Raw genomic sequence first — 21,210 nt, 5'->3', positions numbered from 1 at the left:
GATGGATGGTAAAGAGGGAAAGCTGTATCTTGTACATGTGTTGTCAATGATAGTATTTTGCATGAGGCTACTTACAGCAGGAGAAGCAGTGATCTCCTCCTTGCTCTGCTTCAGCACATCATTATGCAGGGTGACTGTGTCCAGAGCCCAGCCCTTGTGAGCCCTGGTTACCTCCTGCCTCATGGCAGTCAGGAAACCTATAGCCATACAGAGGGTGCAAACATAAAGAGATAGGATTATAATGACATATCTAACAAATGTAATCGATGAAGACATGACAAGCTAATTTATGCTGAACTGTATTTTGAATATTACAAGTAAATTGAACTTACCCTGCAAGTTTGATCAGTTAGCCTAATTCACGGTTTGAACGAGACTCACCCTGAGGGTTGAAGAAGCCAGTCATCCAGAAGGTCTTGGGTCTGCCTTCAAACACCCAGCTGTAGAACTGTGTGTTCCTCTCCAGCAGCTCGGTGAACCAGAAGCCCAGAGTGGACGACTCCCACGAGATCTTCTTCCACATGTTGGGGATGCGTGCATCAAACATGTTGTCCAGGGCGTCACGCAGGTTCTAGGAGGTAAAACATGAATATGACATTGAATATTTAAGCATCAAAATAACACACAATTTCATACATTGTTATTACAGATTTATAAGCTATAAACCTCTAAATATTAATTTGAAATATAACACAATTAAAGTGTTAACATGTAATATAGTCGTAATACATTATAGTGGTCATTCTAGCCAGCTCTCTTACTTCGCTCATGATGATGGTACCGTCGATGGCGAGTTTGAGGTCGACCAGACTGGTGCGCACCACTCCGATGATCCGCTGCATGCGATCCACCTCTTGGCGTAGGAAGATGTTCATGGAGTTCAAGGCACCCATCTTCACCAGCCTGGCTTTCACCTACAGTACACATCACAATATAAGTTGTTGTGTGAGCATACAGTGTATTCGCTCATTACAGCCAAGGGCTGGTTTCCCAAAAGCATCTTAAGGCTAAGTCCATCATTAGAACCATATGGGGTGTTCAGTAAGTGGAAAACATTTTGAAACAGGGAGTTATTACTGTAATTTGTACAATGAGAACATAGATTTGTATTATTCGTTGCAAAACATTTTGCTACATTGTGTTCCTGTCCTTCATAAACAGAGTGAGCACTGACCTCATGGGGTACGTAGTTGGGGGGCAACTTCTCCAGCATGTCCTCTGCCAGTCTGTAGACAATGGACTCTCTGGTCTCCCCTGCTCCTCCTCCACTTTCCTTGGGCTGGATGTTGGTGATGGTGTCCAGCACCTCAGCAGACGTGTTGGTCTGATATCTGAACAAGAATCAGTATATAATATGAATGTATTCATATTGAGTATTAAGACTAACACACAGCATAGAAATGATAAGAGAGAAGCGTTGTGATGATCAACGGTGTCTTACGTAATGTCTGCGTTGGGATGCAGACCAAAGACCTGAGGTGTGTCCAGTGCAGGCAGGGTGGCGATGTACTCCATGTACTGCTCCACTGTCTTACACACAGGCACTTTGTATCCAGTGTAGAAGCAGAACGTCGGCTCAAAGATCTTGTCATTGAACCACACCTGTTGGGGAACACATGATGCTTAGAACACAAAGTCTGTGCTTCCCACATGATTACCCACATGTACAACAGATTTATCAAGACAGTTGCGTTAACTGAAAAGGAAAATGTCATTACCCGAGAGAAACAGTTGAGCAGCCGCTTGTCGTAGTCATCAGTGACCCTTCCTCCATACTGCACCTCCCCTAACATGTAACGCACCGTGACCCATGAGACACCCTGGAGAAAAACGTTACGTGTAGGTCTGTGAGCACACTATAGTCACTGTAGCTTCAGATAGACCTAGACTATTTTGATAGTACCTTCTTGGGGCTGCATTCATCCAAGTGGTTCTGGACAAACTGCACACTGGCTGTGAAGTCGGCCGAGTTGAACTCATACGGGATGTTCCAACCCAGGGGCCCGAATTTACGACGTTCCTACAACAGAGTAACAGACCAGGCAAAATCAGTAAATTACATTAAATACAGTATATATCTTGAAATATGAATGTATCAAGACAGTGGGCTGAGTCTGTACCTGCACCACAGTGTGTAGGAAGGCTACGTTGTAAAGCATGGGTTTCCACATGGGCAGGTTGCAGATTTCCAGCTGATCCTGAGAGATTCCGGCAAACGTACGCTTCAAGCCAGCCCGCACCCCCTGGGGGGGATCATTGGTGAACTTGATAGAGGACTGGAAGAAAGAAAATAATCATGTCAGTAAATATTTATTCTTAGACATAAGGGATGTGATTAGGACAATATAGCAATTCTGGATTTTGGCTAGGGGATAGGTCCGTTTCACATGGAGAATGTAATATTGTTGGGGAGATTACTGGTCTTGTCTGTGTAGGTGTATACAGGGCCTTTACCTGTAACAAGGTGATGGAGAAGCGGTCGTGGGGCTCGGTGGTGATCCACACTCTGAAGCTGTCGTGCATGGTCTCCACTGTGGTGACGGTCTCCAGCAGCTCATCCATGAACTCCAGGCCCAGATGGCAGTTCTGGAGCAGGACCCAGCCACCCTTGTGTGTACACACACAAACACTTTTAGCTATGTGAAAACATTTGTATATGCTGTATACTACATTTATTTACAAAGAGTTGAATGTCAGAAGCCCTCACTTGTGTCATTGACATCTGTAAGAGCCTTCTTGCATGGATCTCCTGACCTTGGCCCATTGATATCGCTCTGAACTCTGCAACAAATAAACACAATATCACAATGACAGTATTGTCAGTGACTTGTTAGTGATTCATTCAGGGTGATAGGCATAGGGCTAACCTAGCCGGAGTTTCTTGGCCAGAGCGTCGATCTGGTTGGTGGGATCAGAGCCCATAGAGAGGAAGCAGATGAGGGGGGTGCGGGTGTCGCTCTCCTCCCAGGTACTCTCCAGGTTCAGGATGACAGGCTCAGCGAACCTCATGCCCATCGAGTCTCCAACGTACTTCCTGGCCTGGGACAGGGTGCGGTCAGGGCACCATGATCTGTGAGGAGAGTACAACCAAACCTGGGTTCGAACCTGAATGCGCTAGCCACAACCTCAAGAGAGATCTGTTTATAACAGGCTTGTAAGAGGCCTACAAAGGACTTAGTAAAAAAAAAAATACGTGTAAAATATTGATGTTGAGAAGCAGGAGCTCACCTGATGAGCAGTAGTTTATGGAAGACATCCAAGGAGTCGTTGTATCCATCAGGAATCACACCATCCTCAGGGTTGTCCATGTCAAACCACACCTTCCAGCCCTTCTCATTACGAGACACCTATAAGATGAATAGAGAAGTAAAGTCAATGCAGTGTACTCCTCAGACAAAGCTGTGACCATTGCTAATGATAGAATTAATAAAGGGTACTGTAGTGTTCAGCCCCACCTGGTTCATGATCTCAGTGAACTGTGACAGTTTGCTGAGTTCCACCAAGTTGAGCCAGGTCAGATCCAGGATCCAACGGAACGGCTTGGAAGGACACGCCTTCAGGTCTAAAGCAGCACCCCCTATAACACACAGAGAACATTACATATGTACTACTACTAAACCATTACTTTTTTCCTACACTGCTACCTATACAGAGATCTGTTAACTAGGATCAGTAGTGAGGATCTGATACCTTTGATGAGGATCTGGAACTCGTTCTGCTTGACGTTGTTCTTCTGCAGGTCGATCTTGAGCGCCAACAGCAGGGTGAAGATGAACTTGTGGTTTTCGTAAAGCCCTCGGACCGTGTAGCGGAACACCTCGAAGGACAGGTACTCGATGATGTTAGCAATACGCTTCTGAGTGAGAGGAGACTTGTCTGACCTGCATGAGGAAAAAACAAACAATAAAAGGTTCAAATCTAGAGGTTGTTCTTTTATACATTTATAAACGCTGTTGTGTATTTAGATTTAGGCCTATGCCATTTGTCAGGCTCATCTTTTTCCGTTTGTATGGACCAAGGGTCTCTAACAGGTCGATCACAAGCTACCAGTAGCTCCCAGCCCACCTATGAGTAGCTCGGCAAACAATTCTGAAAGTACAAGCAATTTTCGAGTGTTCCACCACAAACGGTCATAAAAAAAATAGCACAAATATCAGACAGTAGCTGGGAGCTTGCGGTGCCTATCTAATCAACGCAGCATTGTCATTATCCCACCCTTGGTTAACCACTATTGGCTAAAAAGCCAAACCTAACACAATATCTGCCAATTACTTTCAGCAATACTGCCACTGTCTGTCTGTGTGATGTGTGCATATGTCAATCACTCCGTGTGTTGCCAGTTGATGTGATAACCGTCTTCTGGGTTGACTGAAATACTTTCCCCAAAACATTCTCAATTAAATGCTAACTGCAAAGTAGGCTTACCTGGCAGAAGTACACTGAGTATACAAAACATTAAGAACACCTGCTCTTTCCACGACATAGACTGATCATGTGAAAGTTATGATCCCTTATTGATGTCACTTGCTAAATCCACTTCAATCAGTATAAATGAAGGGGAGGAGACAAGTTAAAGAAGGATTTTTGAGACAATTGAGACATGGATTGTGTATGTGTGTCATTTAGAGGGTGAATGGGCAAGACAAAAGATTTAAGTGCCTTTGAACTGAGTATGGTAGTAGGTGCCAGGTGGACCGGTTTGTGTCAAACCTGCATGAACAAGTGTAATTTTTGAAAGTGAAAAACAAAACAAAATCAAAAACCAGGAAAAAATTTAACTGATAACATAATTTGGGGAAAGAAAAGCAGAGTTGCTTATGAACCCTTATTTTACCAGGTATATTGGGAGAAAACATAGTGCACTGCTTTCTCTTGTACACTAAGGACCTGGGAAAGAGTTACAGGGGAGAGGAGAAGAGAAGAATGTGCCTATTTGAAAGCTAGAAGAAAAAGAGTAGCTCGCGACATGTTTTATTTCTTAAAAGTAGCTCTCTTGCTAGAAAAGGTTGGAGACCCCTGGTATGGACTGATATAATGTGAGTGTACACAAACTTGATCAAAAAAATTATTAAAGGGTAAACAAGTGGGTGAATTTGCTATGTGTTCTGTGTACTGAGGGATTTGATCAGGAAAATTTGGATTTTGGGATAGGTCCATTTCTAATATATTTGTATGAAGGATAAATATCTGAAAAGCAGGAATTCCTGATTAATCAGGAAAAATCCCATCCCTGGTACTGACTTGGCCATTGAGAGGTCAAAGATCTTGAGGAACTGTGCCAGGGAGGTCTGGTACATGACGTTGACCATGCTCATCTCAGTGATGAGGAAGTAGAGGATGCTGCCACGCGAGGCAGCCGGCCGGTACTCCTCTGAAGCCGTGTTGATCTTCACCTCCGTCTCGGCTGCCACGTGCAGCTTCTCGCTCACCTCGGCCGCCGTCAGCTTGGTTACCGACAGGATGCCAATCATGGACTCGTCATCCACCAGGGAACCTTGACACACACAGATGCACGCATGCACCCACACATAGACAGAAACACACAGAAAGACACATAAACACAGACAGACACCACACACACAAACATGCAGATTGAGCAGTCTGAGTATCTGAAACATTACCCAAACATCAGATGTAACACTTAATATGATTTGTTTATCCTAGGAGTCAATACCCTTGGTGGAGCTGAGCTTGTACAGCAGGTTATCCTCCAACTCCTTCATCTTCCTCTTATTGGCCGTCACATCCTCCATTAGCTTGACTCTCTCTGCCTCCAGCTCCTGTTACAGTACCATCAGAGCATCCATGTAACGTATTGCCGACAACACCAAAACCAATGCCTCTGAAGTCCTGAGGGAAAATGTTCACATAGGTTTTACAAAGGGGTTATGAATGGTTTATAAAGTGTTAATGAAGGCTTACGTATTTCTCGGTGAGGATGACTCGGCCCAGCAGCTGGTTCTCCAGACCCTTCATGGTGACAGTGAAGTCTATAATGGAGGTCTTGGCGCTGACCTCGGGCGTGTACGCCGGGTTAGGCAGCTTGGTGGTGATGTAGAGCTGGAAGCCATCCATCACGTCGGTCTCCTTGTCTCCCACTTTCACCTACAACCAATGAGCACAGGTTTGAATGGGAGCTTAATTTCCCAATTAGCTTGGCATCCAAACGGATTTCGCTACATTTCATGGTGAACTGATCTGAGAGCTGTGGTATGTACCTTATAGGTGGAGCCGGACTTGATGAAGTTTTTCTCCAGCACGTTGTCCAGGGCGGGGTCCAGATCCTCTCGGACGTCCTCGATGAGCAGCGGTCGTCCCATCGACAGACTGTCCTCCAGGTGGGTACGGAAGTACTTGTGGTTGAGGGACGTGACCTGCAAGAGATATCATGGTCGTGTTCAGTAGGGGAAAACAAAATGGTGTGTTCCTATTGGATACATTCATGTAGTACCTCCCAGTTTCATTCTGTTTTAAAACACTTTCTACCTACTAAACATGGCCAGTCATGAGTTCTTGGGAATAAAATGGGTTTGTTTGTAAGAGTGTGAATGTGAGAAGTGAGTGGCTTACCTGCAGATCATTGGCTTTTTCTTTCTTTTTAATCCACGCCTTGCCCTGGGTCTGAGGGTCGATGAGGAGAGGGAACCTCGTAGCCTTGGTCACGATGATGCCGTTCTGCACTGACAAGTCGTCTCCAGGCAGTCCCTGTAGGTTCCACTCGCTTATCTGACACACAGAAAAGGAAAGGATGTTTCAGTGTGGTGCTTTGGGGCATAACAAAACACATTTCGTACAACTTCTAGTTCAGTGAAATGGATACTAAGAACCACTTTGGAAATAATTAATATTAATATTTTAACGTGTTATCCTCTGGGATTCAAATGCAAATTTTGTCGATGCCTGTTTTGTTTGCAACTCAAAAGGAAAATTAAATTCACTACTGCGTTCATGATCTTTTCTTACAGTAGGGGGGTCCACCAGCATAGAGATAATATTGAGGTTATCAGTGAAAGGGATTTTCCTCTTGCGGAGCTCTGCTTCCCAGATGTCCTTTAGGAGCATGTTGCGGAAGTTCTGGTTGAAGGGTCCACAGTACGACAGGAAGCCAGTGAGCTGGAGGACATCCCCTACGAGTCTATCCAAGAGACGACAACAGATGGTCAAGGGTCACATTGAAAAGCCTCTGATGGAAAGAACTGAGCATTGATATTGTCTGTAGTTTATTGTATTACATTGCATGAAATCTTTGTACATAGTAACAATGACTTCAGTCAAAACACTGAAAGTAAAGAAACTTGATGCTATCCCTCTCTTATCTGTAACCTGCCTGTTGATCTGTGATTTAAACTGTTTGCTCTGCTCTGTCCAGCGCACTTTCTCTCCACTAAGCCCATCAATGAGTGCTGACGCTGCCACCATTTTATTCCTGCACATCTCTGCATCGTCCAGCAAATCCTGTAAAGCATCACAAAATCAACTATTTGAACTACATTCTATTCTGCTATTCTATCTATATATTTATATTTATTTTGCAATATTCCTAATTTAAGAATACATTATTTTTTAAGGATTGGACCTCACCTGTTTCTCTTTCATAGCAGCATCGAACTTGGCCTGTACTTTGTCCAACTCGGCCTGTTTCTCATCCAGCTGAGACTGAGCACTTGCTAGCTCGGAATTGGCTATTGACAGTCTGCCCTCTTGAATAATCAAGTTAGCCTGTCCACACACGTGGAGAAAAACTACTGTTCACAATGCTTATCAAAAGGAAAAGGGGGATACCTAGTCAGTTGTACAACTGAATGAATTCAACTGAAATGTGTCTTCCACATTTAACCCAACCCCTCTGAATCAGAAAGGTGCGGGTGTCACGGCCGTGAAAAGAAGAGGACCAAGGTGCAGCGTGGTGAACGTACATACTTTTAATAGTAGATGTCGCCAACAAAACAATAAACAATACCAAAACAAACCGTGACGCTTAAGGCTAAGTGCCATCAAACAACGTTAACTTCCCACAAAGACAGGTGGAAAAAAGAGATACCTGAGTATGGTTCTCAATCAGAGACAATGATAAACAGCTGCCTCTGATTGAGAACCACACCCGGCCAAACACAAAGAAATAGAAAACATAGAAATAAAGAATGCCCACCCTAGTCACGTGACAGCGGGGGACTGCCTTAATCGACATCCGTCATCGGTGCCCAGTGAACAGTGGGTTAAACTGCCTAGCTCAGTGGCAGAACGACAGATTTTTACCTTGTCAGCTCGGGGATTCAATCCAGCAGGTCCATTTCGGTTACTGGCCCAACACTCCAATATATCGGATCACACACACACACAAATAGTGTTCCCATGCTACTTCATGGAGGGTAGAATCATTCAGCTTATGTTCCCCGTACCTTGAGTGGCAGCACTTCCTTGTTGATGCCGAAGAAGGTGGCCATGGCGGAGGTCCAGGAGAGCAGGCCTGCCACGTTGCCGCACACTTTCTTGGCACACTCAAACGTGTAGTCCTCCATCTGGAAGTAGGGCTGCAGTAGCTCCACCATCTCCTCGTTGATGCTGTCCTTGGGGAACTGCTGCAGTGACGCCATGAAACCACTGGCGCTCATCAGCTACAAAGGCAAATTTAAAGAAAATACAGAAGGCCGGCAATTGAAGTAACACAAAGGACACAGCTCATAAGCTAAAGCACATAGAGGGGGAGGGGGGCTTTGGCCAAAACCAAGACATTAGCTACAACAAACCAAACCAAGAAATGAGCTACAACAAACCAAACCAAGAAATGAACTACAACAAACCAAACCAAGAAATGAGCTACAACAAACCAAACCAATACATTAGCTACAACAAACCAAACAATGGCATTAGCTACAACAAACCAAACCAATACATTAGCTACAACAAACCAAACCAATACATTAGCTACAACAAACCAAACAAGGGCATTAGCTACAACAAACCAAACCAAGACATTAGCTACAACAAACCAAACCAAGAAATGAGCTACAACAAACCAAACCAAGAAATGAGCTACAACAAACCAAACCAATACATTAGCTACAACAAACCAAACCAATACATTAGCTACAACAAACCAAACCAATACATTAGCTACAACAAACCAAACCAGGGCATTAGCTACAACAAACCAAACCGAGACATTAGCTACAACAAATCAAAGCAAGACATTAGCTACAACAAACCAAACCAATACAATAGCTACTACAAACCAAACCAATACATTAGCTACAACAAACCAAACCAAGACAGCTCTAATAAACCAAACCAAGACGGCTACAACAAACCAAACCAAGACATTAGCTACAACAAACCAAACAATTAGCTACAACAAATCAAATCAATATACAGAGACGGGACTGGGAATGTAAATGTAACGTCTGAGTGATTATCTGATGGTTTGATGTGGTGTATAGTGTAAAATCTTGGTAAAAATAATATTCTTCTCCGAGGACAATATATCAAGGCCTCTTCTATTCTATTTTGTTGTACTATTATAACCAGAGTCATACATAGAGAGATGTAGAGATCTATGAGTCTGGTAGAGTCTAGAATGGAGGCTTTCTGACCTTGAGTGCCTCTCCCCAGGAGGGCTTGTGGCAGGGCCTCTCTGGGTCCATGGTGATGGTGTCCAGCTTCTTCTGGAAGAGCAGCACACAGCAGTCCATGATCCTCATGATGAGGTGGGGAGGTTTGGCCAGCTTCCTCACCGTGGCTACGTCAGCCGCTTTAATGGTCTAAGGAGAATATATAACAGAGTTGAGATCATTAGGGAATGTAACAGAAAACATTTTGCAAAAGGAAAAAGGTTGCGGTAGTACTATCCCTATTTCAGTCCTTTTTCTTCTGTTTTGTTACCTACTGAACATGACCCGAAATGACAAGAAACAATTTCAAATGGCCCAAAATATATATATTTTTTGTTTTTCAAATGGATCTTTTCATGTACAGTAAGACTCACATTCAGAGCGGCCTCTGCCTCCTCTAAAGCCGGTTTAGCTGCTTTCAGCTTGACCTCTGCAAAGGCTTTCTCCTTCTCAATGCCCTCCACAATCTTCAGGGCTCTGTCCTTTACAATCTGGACCTCAGCCTTTACGATGGTGGCTGCTTCAGCGCTTACTGTCACCTCTGCCAGCACCTGTACAGACAAGACAACAAATCAGCAGGCAAACTTTACATGCATGTATTCTGTGAATGGATGTGAAAGGGTGATTCCTACATAGAAATATAATGAAATTCTATTTTTATGGTTTCTATTTTATTTCCCATTTACCTTGTCTGCTTTGATGGAGGCTAGAGCCAGCTCTTTCTCCTTAACAACCAGGTCTTTGGACAGCTGAGCCACAGACTCGCTAGCCTCCAACAGTTTGGTCAGACCTGCAATACAAAGCATTTACACAACACTGCAATCTGACAAGAAATCCCAACATTTATTTTCTTTACAATATAATAAGCAGTTAGTTCGAAGTTCATCATTATGCCTTAGCTAGTAGCCACTCAATTGGATTTCCATACCAACATTCATGCGCTCAGCCAGTGTGTTGATAAAGTTGTAATTTTCACTGTATACCGTCTTGTATCCATTGATGAAAGACAGGTAGGATTTAGGGGTCACATGAGTTCTTCTTCGGAACCTGGGGTGGAAAAATTAAAACACACACGGCGGTTATTCCGGCAGGCTTGGGTATAAGAAATGGATGCCATTTATCTGGCATGTACATTCTTGTCATTTATAAATATAAATGTGGATTTAAGACTAGATTTGCATTTGAGTTCCCAACTTCAGTCAACTACAATACCTGTCAAAGTAGCTCTCGCAGGTGACGGACACTTTATCATGGTATATGCCCATGGTCTGTACCACCGCGGCTTTGACCTCGGGGGAGCACACCATGTGGAAGTCAGAGAGGAAGTACTGGGACACGGCCACTAAAGCCTCGCTGGGCCAGGGAGTGAACCAGTCCATAGTACAGCCTGAGATCAGACCTGGGAACTTCAGGGAGCGCGAACGGAACTTCTCACCAACCTGTCAGGGGAAATAAAGGGATGGATGGATGAATACGAACAAATGTAATTTCACTCTGCCCTCAACGGCTGATGCCAGCAAACCTCTCTATGGAACTACTCTGGAATACTACATAACAAACTCCTGAATTCTTGAGAGACAATCATGGAGGTGGTGTTTTTATGTTTCCGGTATTACTAAATCATACCGGAGAGAAGCAAAGAACCACGTGCAGGTTCTTCCTGGCTCGGGAGATAAAGTAGTCGTACAGGTTGTCGAAGGTGGGCGGGACGCGAGGCAACTCTTTCTTCATTACACCAATGAGGTTCTGAGTGATCTCGTCCAGCTCGTCACGAGCAAACAGGTTGGACACCTGCACACAACAAGCATAATAATTAAGAATGAAGAATTGCACATTTTCTTTTACTAGAGTAGCTTTAGAATAATGATAGATAACATTAGAGTAACTTGATTACAGGGGAAAATAATAAAGGAAAATATATTTCAAAAATATATGTATATATACAGTACCAGTCAAACGTTTGGACACCTACTCATTCCAAGGGTTTTTTCTTATTTATTTTTTTACTATTTTCTACATTGTAGAATAATGGTGAAGACATCAACACAATGAAATAACACATATGGAACCATATAGTAACCAAAAAAATGTTAAACAAATCAAAATGTATTTTAGATTCTTCAAAGTAGCCACCCTTTGCCTTGATAACAGCTTTGAACACTCTTGGCATTCTCTCAACCAGCTTCATGTGGAATGCTTTTCCAACAGTCTTGAAGGAGTTCCCACATATGCTGAGCACTTGTTGGCTGCTTTTCCTTCACTCTGCGGTCCAACTCATCCCAAACCATCTCAATTTGGTTGAGGTCGGGTGATTGTCGAGGCCAGGTCATCTGATGAAGCACTCCATCACTCTCCTTCTTGGTCAAATAGCCCTTACGCAGCCTGAAGGTGTGTTGGGTCATTGTCCTGTTGAAAAACAAATTATAGTCCCACTAAGCGCAAACCAGATGGGATGGAATATCGCTGCAGAATGCTGTGGTAGCCATGCTTGTTAAGTTTGCCTTGAATTCTAAATAATTCACTGACAGTGTCACCAGCAAAGCACCCCCACACCCCCACACTACCTCCTCCATGCGGAAATCATCCGTTCACCTACTCTGCGTCTCACAAAGTCACAGCGGTTGGAACCAAAAGTCTCAAATTTGGACTCATCAGACCAAAGCACATATTTCCACCGGTCTAATGTCCATTGCTTGTGTTTCTTGGCCCAAGCAAGTCTCTTCTTCTTATTGGTGTCCTTTAGTAGTGGTTTATTTGCAGCAATTCGACCATGAACGCCTGATTCATGCAGTCTCCTCTGCACAGTTGATGTTGAGATGTGTCTGTTACTTGAGCTCTGTGAAGCATTTATTTGGGCTGCAATTTCTGAGGCTAGTAACTCTAATGAACTTATCCTCTGCAGCAGAGGTAACTCTGGGTCTTCCTTTCCTGTGGCAATCCTCATGAGAGCCAGTTTCATCATAGCGCTTGATGGTTTCTGCGACTGCACTTGAAGAAACTTTAAATGTTTTTGACATTTTCCGGATTGACTGACCTTCATGTCTTTTCTCTCTTTTCTCTTTTCTCTCACATTAACAAGGCACACCTGTTAATTGAAATTCATTGCTTGTGCTTCTACACCTGCATTGCTTGCTGTTTGGGGTTTTAGGCTGGGTTTCTGTACAGCACTTTGTGACATCAGCTGATGTAAGAAGGGCTTTATAAATACCTTTGATTGATTGATTCCAGGTGACTACCTCATGAAGCTGGTTGAGAGAATGCCAAGAGTGTGCAAAGCTGTCATCAAGGCAAAGGGTGGCTACTTTGAAGAATCTCAAATATAAAATATAGTTTGATTTGTTTAACACTTTTTTGGTTACTACATGATTCCATATGTGTTATTTCATAGTGTTGATGTCTTCACTATTATTCTGCAATGTAGAAAATATAAAAATAAAGAACAACCCTGGAATGAGTAGGTGTGTCCAAACTTTTGACTGGTATTGTATATATACTGTATATATTTACCCCAAAATATATGGGGGATTGGAAATGATGCAGACAATTACATTGATGGAAGCTACAATCTATCTGCATTATTAAAGCTGATCTACCCCCTAAGAAATTGCAAAAAAATAAAAATAAATTGATCACCTCCCCAGATGAGAGCACGTTATTGAGGTACTCCAGGAAGGCCTCATCCTTGATCTCGTTGTCTGTGAAGATAAAGGTGATGCCTTTGCCGTCTGCCCCGGCTGTTCTGTAAAGGACCTTCAGGTCGTCCATCAGGTTGCTGATGTTGTACGTCCTAGTAGGAAACAGGGGCATTAGGGACCAATTCTCAGCTGGACTCCCATTATCTCCTTAGTATATGGAGCATCAATTAATTACTATTATACTTCAGACAGGAATATAAATACATGTTCAATACCATACAGCCGGTTTTGAGACTGACTTGCCTAATTTAAATGCCTGTGCAACCAGAGGGAAAATAACTCTGGAGCACCTATACTCCACACATAGAGATGCATACAAAGCTCTCCCTCGCCCTCCATTTTGAAAATCTGACCATAATTCTATCCTCCTGTTACCTGCTTACAAGCAAAAATTAAAGCAGGAAGCACCAGTGACTAGATCAATAAAAAAGTGGTCAGATGAAGCAGATGCTAAACCTCAGGACTGTTTTGCTAGCACAGACTGGAATATGTTCTGGGATTCCTCCAATGGCATTGAAGAGTACACCACATCTGTCATTGGCTTCATCAATAAGTGCATCGATGACGTCGTCCCCGCAGTGACCATACGTACATACCCCAACCAGAAACCATGAATTACAGGCAGCATCCGCACTGAGCTAAAGGCTAGAGCTGCCCCTTTCAAGGAGCGGGACTCTAACCCGGAAGCTTATAAGAAATCCCGCTATGCTCTCCGACGAACCATCAAACAGGCAAAGCGTCAATACAGGACTAAGATTGAGTCGTACTACATCGGCTCTGACGCTCGTCGGATGTGGCAGGGCCTGCAAACCATTACAGACTACAAAGGGAAGCACAGCCGAGAGCTGCCCAGTGACACGAGCCTACTGGACGAGCTAAACTACTTCTATGCTCGGTTCGAGGCAAATAACACTGAAACATACATGAGAGCACCAGCTGTATCGGGAAGACTGTGTGATCACGCTCTCCGCAGCCGATGTGAGTAAGACCTTTAGACAGGTCAACATTCACAAGGCCGCATGGTGTCTTCACTGACATTTTCAACCTCTCCCTGTCTGAGTCTGTAATACCAACATGTTTCAAGCAGACCACCATAGTTCCTGTGCAAAAGAACACTAAGGTAACCTGCCTAAATGACTACTGACCCGTAGCACTCACGTCTGTAGCCATGAAGTGCTTTGAAAGGCTGGTCATGGCTCACATCAACACCATCATGCCAGAAACCCTAGACCCACTCCAATTTGCATACCGCCCCAACAGATCCACAGATGATACAGTCTCTATTGCACTCCACACTGCCCTTTCCCACCTGGACAAAAGGAACACCTATGTGAGAATGCTATTCATTGACTACTGCTCAGCGTTCAACACCATTGTGCCCTCAAAGCTCATCAATAAGCTAAGGACCCTGGGACTAAACACCTCCCTCTGCAACTGGATCCTGGACTTCCTGACAGGCTGCCCCCAGCTGGTAAGGGTAGGTAACAACACATCCGCCACGCTGATCCCCAACACAGGGGCCCCTCAGGGGTGTGTGCTCAGCCCCCTCCTGTACTCCCTGTTCACTCATGACTGCAGTGCCAGGCACGACTCCAACACCATCATTAAATTTGGCGATGACACAACAGTGGTAGGCCTGATCACCAACAACAACGAGACAGCTTATAGGGAGGAGGTCAGGGACAACAACCTCTCCCTCAACGTGATCAAGACAAAGGAGATGATTGTGGACTACAGGAAAAAGAGGACCTTCTCATCGTCGGGGTTGCAGTGGAGCAGGTTGAGAGCTTCAAGTTCCTTGGTGTCCACATCACCAACAAACTAACATGGTCCAAGCACACCATGACAGTCGTGAATCGGGCACGACAAAACCTATTCCCCCTCAGGAGACTGAAAAGATTTGGCATGACTGGTTGCATCACTGCCTGGTATGGCAACTCCTCGGCCTCAGACCGCAAGGCACTACAGAGGGTAGTGCGAATGGCCCAGTACATCACTGGGGCCAAGCTTCCTGCCATCCATGTTGTCATCTATGCATAGTCACTTTAATTAACTCTACCTACATGTACCTACTACCTCAACTAACCGGTGCCCCTGCACATTGACTCTGTAACCAGCACCACCCTGTATATATTGTTTTTTTTACTGCTCCTCTTTAATTACTTATTGCTTTTATCTCTTATTCTTATCCATATTTTTTTTAACTGCACTGTCGGTTAGGGGCTCGTAAGTAAGCATTTCACTGTAAGGTCTACCTACACCTGTTTTATTTGGGCACATGTGACTAATAAAATTTGATTTGATTTGCATAACACTAATTGCTGCCCTTACTATGCTACTTTCATATTTTCCAAATCCTTTGCTCACATAGAATTAGGAATTAGAATAAAATGTATTTCACAAAAAATCCTGCATAAGTAAAAACAGGAAAGGCATCACCTATGCCTCTAATGTCATTCATTCCAATTAGACTGGTTTGGATTTCCTTTACCACAATGAAGGCAATTATAATTTTATTCTGGAACTTTGAGGTTTTATGACATTGCCCCTTTAGTAATATAATAGGATCTCTATGATCCATCGTGACCTACTTTACCTAACTGTTATTGACAAACAACCACATAACCCCTCGTACTTACCTGGTCAGGGTGATCTGGAATATACTGTATCCGGCTATAAAGGAAGCCAGTCGGGTGAGACTCTGTTTTCCTGATCCTCCCACTCCCACTAGCAAAGCGTTGCCGCAGTCTGTCCGGATGATACGTGAGATCTGTGGGGGGACCACAGGATAGATAAAGATTCTCACCTTATCTAAAGATGTTGTTACAAAACCTTATTTTAATTAAACAAATGTTCGAAAAACAGATGACAGAGTAATATTGAGTGATTATGAATAACATGGCAGTCAGGATGTTAGTTTAACCTTGATGAGATGAGTCATGGCATCTGTAAAGAACACAAGGTCCAGACTGGCCCCTCTAACATTCTCATTGTACTGGCTCTGATAGATAATCAGCTTCTCACACAGGAACTCAAAACTGGGCACCTAATGATGAAACATTACTTTGGTTAGATACACATTTTGCAAATGGATGAAATCTAAACCTTCAGGGGTTGCTTCCCGAAACACCGATTATGCCTAGTACTGGACTGAAAAGCATGCAGGAAATACTGTATATTTTCAGTCCAGGATTTGGCTTAATCTGTGTCCAGGAAACCAGCCCTTATGTCTAGTTTGAACAACATAAGACTACAATGTGCCTTGGCTCTTTACCAGTTCGTAAACTTTGGGGGCGTCCAAACAGATGTCATCTGCCTCATCTCCCGTGGGCTCGAGAGCCTCTCTCAGAAAGTCCACAAAGTAGGGGTCAGGGTGGAGGTCAGGGACCAGGCTGGGGTCCACGTGATCCTGGATCACCCTGGATATGGCCTTCTCAAACCACACCTTGTCCTCAAAGCAGACAAACCTGCAGCACAGGGACACAATGACCACCATTGGTTTCATTCTCATGGACTGTCAGTCATCCATCTATGAATTTGAGAATGGTTACGTCCAGGGGTGCAGTGCTTTCGTCCGCCAATTCTCACAAAAGTGCTTGTTTACTAAAGTTAGATCTCAAATTAGTAACCAAATATAATTGCAGAGTATAATGTTACAGTTAGACCAAAACACCACCTAATATCTTATGAGATTTTTGGATGATTAGCTGAATGGTAAAGAAATGTTTATCATTCGGCCAAACTCAACAGCTCACCAATAAACACATATATAAAAACAATATCTAAAGAAATCCACTCACACTCACTCCTAGAGTATACAATAAAGTATAAGCAGATCCTGTGCAAGTCAATGGAGAGTGAGGCCTGTTCGCCACTGACTTGCACAGGGCTTTACAGCGCAACCATTTCACTCGCATATGCGCCTAAACATTTTGCTGTGCGACCTGGAATTTTAATTTAGAATCACCTTGAAAAATGAAAGACTCTATCTTTATTACCTGAAATATTTTTTACATTTTGCTCCTTGTAAAAAAGGTCAGCATGCAGCTCTGTTGCATTGGATTTGCTTATACTGTATAATATGCTCTAGGAGTTACTGTTGTTATATATATATATAATAATATATAATATATATATTGGTCCAGACAATGACTAAGATTTTTGAACATGTTTAAGATCTGAGAAAGAGTTTTGGACCACTCTTATCAATGCGGAGCTGCTTTAACTTAGCACATTAGTGGGTTTTCGAGCATGAACTGCAACATTTCAATCGGGTTTAGGTCTGGACTTTGACTAGGCCATTCAAAAACGTTAAATGTGTTGCTTTTCAGACATTCTGATCTTGACTTGCTTGACTTTATGGATGAGATGGGTCCCGTTATGTCGGGCGAAAACCAAACACTGCATTCCGCAGTAAGATCCTCATACCAACGGTCAAGCATGGTGGTGGTAATGTGATGGTTTGGGGATGCTTTGCTGCCTCAGGACCTGGACGACTTGCCATCATTGAAGGAACCATGAATTATTCAGGAGAATGTCAGGCCATCCGTCTGTGAGCTGAAGCGCAGCTGGGTCATGCAGCAAGACAATGATCCAAAACACACAAGCAAGTCTACATCAGAATGGCAGAAAAAACACAAATGTAAAGTCCAAACCTACAGTTGAAGTCGGAAGTTTACATACACCTTAACCAAATACATTTAAACTCATTTTTTCACAATTCCTGACATTTAATCCTAGTAAAAATTGTCTTAGGATCACCACTTTATTTTAAGAATGTGAAATGTCAGAATAATAGGAGAGAGAATGATTTATTTCAGCTTTTATTTCTTTAATCACATTCCCAGTGGGTCAGAAGTTAACATGCACTCAATTAGTATTTGGTAGCATTGCCTTTAAAATGTTTAACTTGGGTCAAACGTTTCGGGTAGCCTTCTACAAGCTTCCCACAATAAGTTGGGTGAATTTTGGCCCATTCCTCCTGACAGAGCTGGTGTAACTGTCAGGTTTGTAGGCCTCCTTGCTCGCACATACTTTTTCAGCTCTGCCCACACATTTTCTATAGGATTGAGGTCAGGGCTTTGTGATGGTCACTCCAATACCTTGACTTTGTTGTCCTTAAGCCATTTTGCCACAACTTTGGAAGTATGCTTGGGGTCATTATACATTTGGAAGACCCATTTGCAACCAAGCTTTAACTTCCTGACTGATGTCTTGAGATGTTGCTTCAATATATCCACATAATTATCCTGCCTCATGATGGCTTCTATTTTGTGAAGTGCACCAGTCCCTCCTGCAGCAAAGCACCCCCACAACATGATGCTGCCATCCCAGTGCTTCACGGTTGGGATGGTGTTCTTCGGCTTGCAAGCCTCCCCCTATTTCCTCAAACATAACGATGGTCATTACGGCCAAACAGTTCTATTTTTGTTTCATCAGACCAGAGGACATTTCTCCAAAAAGTACGATCTTTGTCCCCATGTGCAGTTGCAAACCGTAGTCTGGCATTTTATAATGGCGGTTTTGGAGCAGTGGCTTCTTCCTTGCTGAGCGGCCTTTCAGGTTATTTCGATATAGGACTCATTTTACTGTGGATATATATACTTTTGTACCTGTTTCCTCCAGCATCTTCACAAGGTGCTTTCTGTTGTTCTGGGATTGATTTGCACTTTTCGCACCAAAGTACGTTCATCTCTAGGAGACAGAATGCGTCTCCTTCCTGAGCGGTATGATGGCTGCGTGGTCCCATGGTGTTTATACTTGCGTACTATTGTTTGTACAGATGAACGTGGTACCTTCAGGTGTTTGGAAATTGCTCCCAAGGATGAACCAGACTTGTTTTTCTGAGGTTTTGGCTGATTTCTTTTGATTTTCCCATGATGTCAAGCAAAGAGGCCCTGAGTTTTAAGGTAGGCCTTGAAATACACCCACAGGTACACCTCCAATTGACTCAAATTATGTCAATTAGCCTAACAGAAGCTTCTAAAGCCAAGACATAATTTTCTGGAATTTTCCAAGCTGTTTAAAGGCACAGTCAACTTAGTGTATGTAAACTTCTGACCCACTGTGATTGTGATACAATGAATTATAAGTGAAATAATGTGTCTGTAAACAATTGTTGGAAATGCACAAAGTAGATGTCCTAACCGACTATACTATAGTTTGTTAACAAGAAATGTGTGAAGTGGTTGAAAAACTCGTTTCAATGACTCCAACCTAAGTGTATGTAAACTTCCGACTTCAACTGTAAACCCGATTGAGATGTTGTGGCAGGACCTGAAACGAGCAGTTAATGCTCAAAAACCCCAAAATGTCATTGAGATAAAGCAGTCCTGCATGGAAGAGTGGGCCAAAATTCCTCAGAGTAACTGATCAACAACTACAGGAAGTATTTGGTTGTCATGGCAGCTAAAGATGGCACAACCAGTGGCACCACATGTACGGCGTCATGTGGGCGCCTGACTTGCCTAGTTAAATAAAGGTTAAATAAAAAAACGCTTTTCAAAAAGGGGCATTGGATTTTGCATAACTTTGTTCATTAAAACAATTGAATCCATCCATCTGACAGTTGTGGCATATTGTCACGCCCTGACCTTAGAGAGCCTTTTTATGTCTCTATTTGGTTTGGTCAGGGTGTGATTTGTTGGGCATTCTATGTTCTTTATTTCTACGTTTTGGCCAGGTATGGTTCTCAATCAGGGACAGCTGTCTATCGTTGTCTCTGATTGGGAATCATACTTAGGCAGCCTTTTTTCCTTTGGTGTTTGTGGGTAGTTATCTTTGTTAGTGGCACTAATGCCATGTTAAGCTTCATGGTCGTTTCTTTGTTTTCTTGGCGACATTTACTATAATAAAAGAAAATGTACGCTCACGACGCTACACCGTGGTCTCCTTCCGACGGCCGTCACACATATCAAGAAGCTGATTAAACAGCATGATCATAACACAGGTGCCCTTTGTGCTTGGGACAATAAAATGGCACTCTAAAATGTGCAGTTTTGTCACACAACAATGCCACAGATGTATCAAGTTTTGAGGAAGTGTGCAATTGGCATGCTGACTGCAGGAATGTCCACCAAAGCAGTTTCTAGAGAATTTAATGTTAATCTCTCTACCATAAGCCGCCTCCAACATCGTATTAGAGAATTTGGCATCCAACCGCAATCACAACCGCAGACCACATGTATGGCGTTGTGTGGGCGAGCGGTTTGCTGATGTCAACGTTGTGAACATGGTGGCGGTGGTGTTATGGTATGGGCAGGCATAAGCTATGGACAACGAACACAATTGCATTTTATCAATGGCAATTTGAATGCACTGAAATACCGTGACGAGATCCTGAAGCCCATTGTGAGGCCCATTTTTTTGTTGCTGTGACCAACAGATGCACATCTGTATTCCCAGTCATGTGAAATCCATAGATTAAGTTTATAGATACAATTTATTTTAATTGACTGATTTCCTCATATGAACTTTAACTCAATAAAATCTTAGAAATTGTTGCATGTTGTGTTTATACTTTTGTTAGTATAATATGTGTAAAAAAAATATGCACAAATACAGAGAAACAGAAAGAGGGCAAATACTTTTTCACAGTACTGTATATAATGGTCCAGGCAATATATATACAAAACATTATTAAGATCTGATCATTTGAACATGTATTCACATGACTTGATTCATGAAATAACAGTAACCCCATGTGTCCAATGACTAAATATAGTACAATATCAAAAACTCACACTGTCGACTGACGCTTTCGCAGATTTGACACATTTCTTCAGATTCGTCCATCAGTAAGCTCAGAGAACAAGTATAACAGAGTATTTTTTTCCTTTATGGACATCAATGGGTTAAAAATAGAACCATTTCTTAAGACATTATGTGTAGGTATAGGCAGACGTTGC

The 21,210-nt window shown here is 43.0% G+C and overlaps 1 protein-coding gene across 1 annotated transcript in view; it reads right to left on the bottom strand.

Moving 5' to 3' along the window:
- Positions 1-21,210, bottom strand: part of LOC120019386 (dynein heavy chain 8, axonemal-like) — a 52,068-nt gene that overhangs the window by 653 nt on the left and 30,205 nt on the right. Inside the window, 33 exon segments of the mRNA XM_038962674.1 lie at positions 76-197; positions 382-571; positions 762-914; positions 1,175-1,331; positions 1,442-1,602; positions 1,719-1,820; positions 1,904-2,020; positions 2,121-2,276; positions 2,455-2,607; positions 2,708-2,781; positions 2,868-3,070; positions 3,229-3,347; positions 3,456-3,577; positions 3,691-3,881; positions 5,242-5,494; positions 5,675-5,780; positions 5,923-6,105; positions 6,219-6,374; positions 6,571-6,726; positions 6,964-7,135; positions 7,328-7,455; positions 7,582-7,719; positions 8,400-8,615; positions 9,591-9,758; positions 9,983-10,159; positions 10,295-10,398; positions 10,537-10,655; positions 10,821-11,047; positions 11,235-11,399; positions 13,242-13,395; positions 15,943-16,073; positions 16,227-16,349; positions 16,578-16,770. Of these exon segments, the coding sequence (XP_038818602.1) occupies positions 76-197; positions 382-571; positions 762-914; positions 1,175-1,331; positions 1,442-1,602; positions 1,719-1,820; positions 1,904-2,020; positions 2,121-2,276; positions 2,455-2,607; positions 2,708-2,781; positions 2,868-3,070; positions 3,229-3,347; positions 3,456-3,577; positions 3,691-3,881; positions 5,242-5,494; positions 5,675-5,780; positions 5,923-6,105; positions 6,219-6,374; positions 6,571-6,726; positions 6,964-7,135; positions 7,328-7,455; positions 7,582-7,719; positions 8,400-8,615; positions 9,591-9,758; positions 9,983-10,159; positions 10,295-10,398; positions 10,537-10,655; positions 10,821-11,047; positions 11,235-11,399; positions 13,242-13,395; positions 15,943-16,073; positions 16,227-16,349; positions 16,578-16,770 (5,089 nt within the window).

The sequence above is a fragment of the Salvelinus namaycush genome, chromosome 24 (assembly GCF_016432855.1).
Source record: "Salvelinus namaycush isolate Seneca chromosome 24, SaNama_1.0, whole genome shotgun sequence".
Taxonomy (NCBI): domain Eukaryota; kingdom Metazoa; phylum Chordata; class Actinopteri; order Salmoniformes; family Salmonidae; genus Salvelinus; species Salvelinus namaycush.
This window is presented reverse-complemented; position numbering and strand designations above follow the sequence as displayed.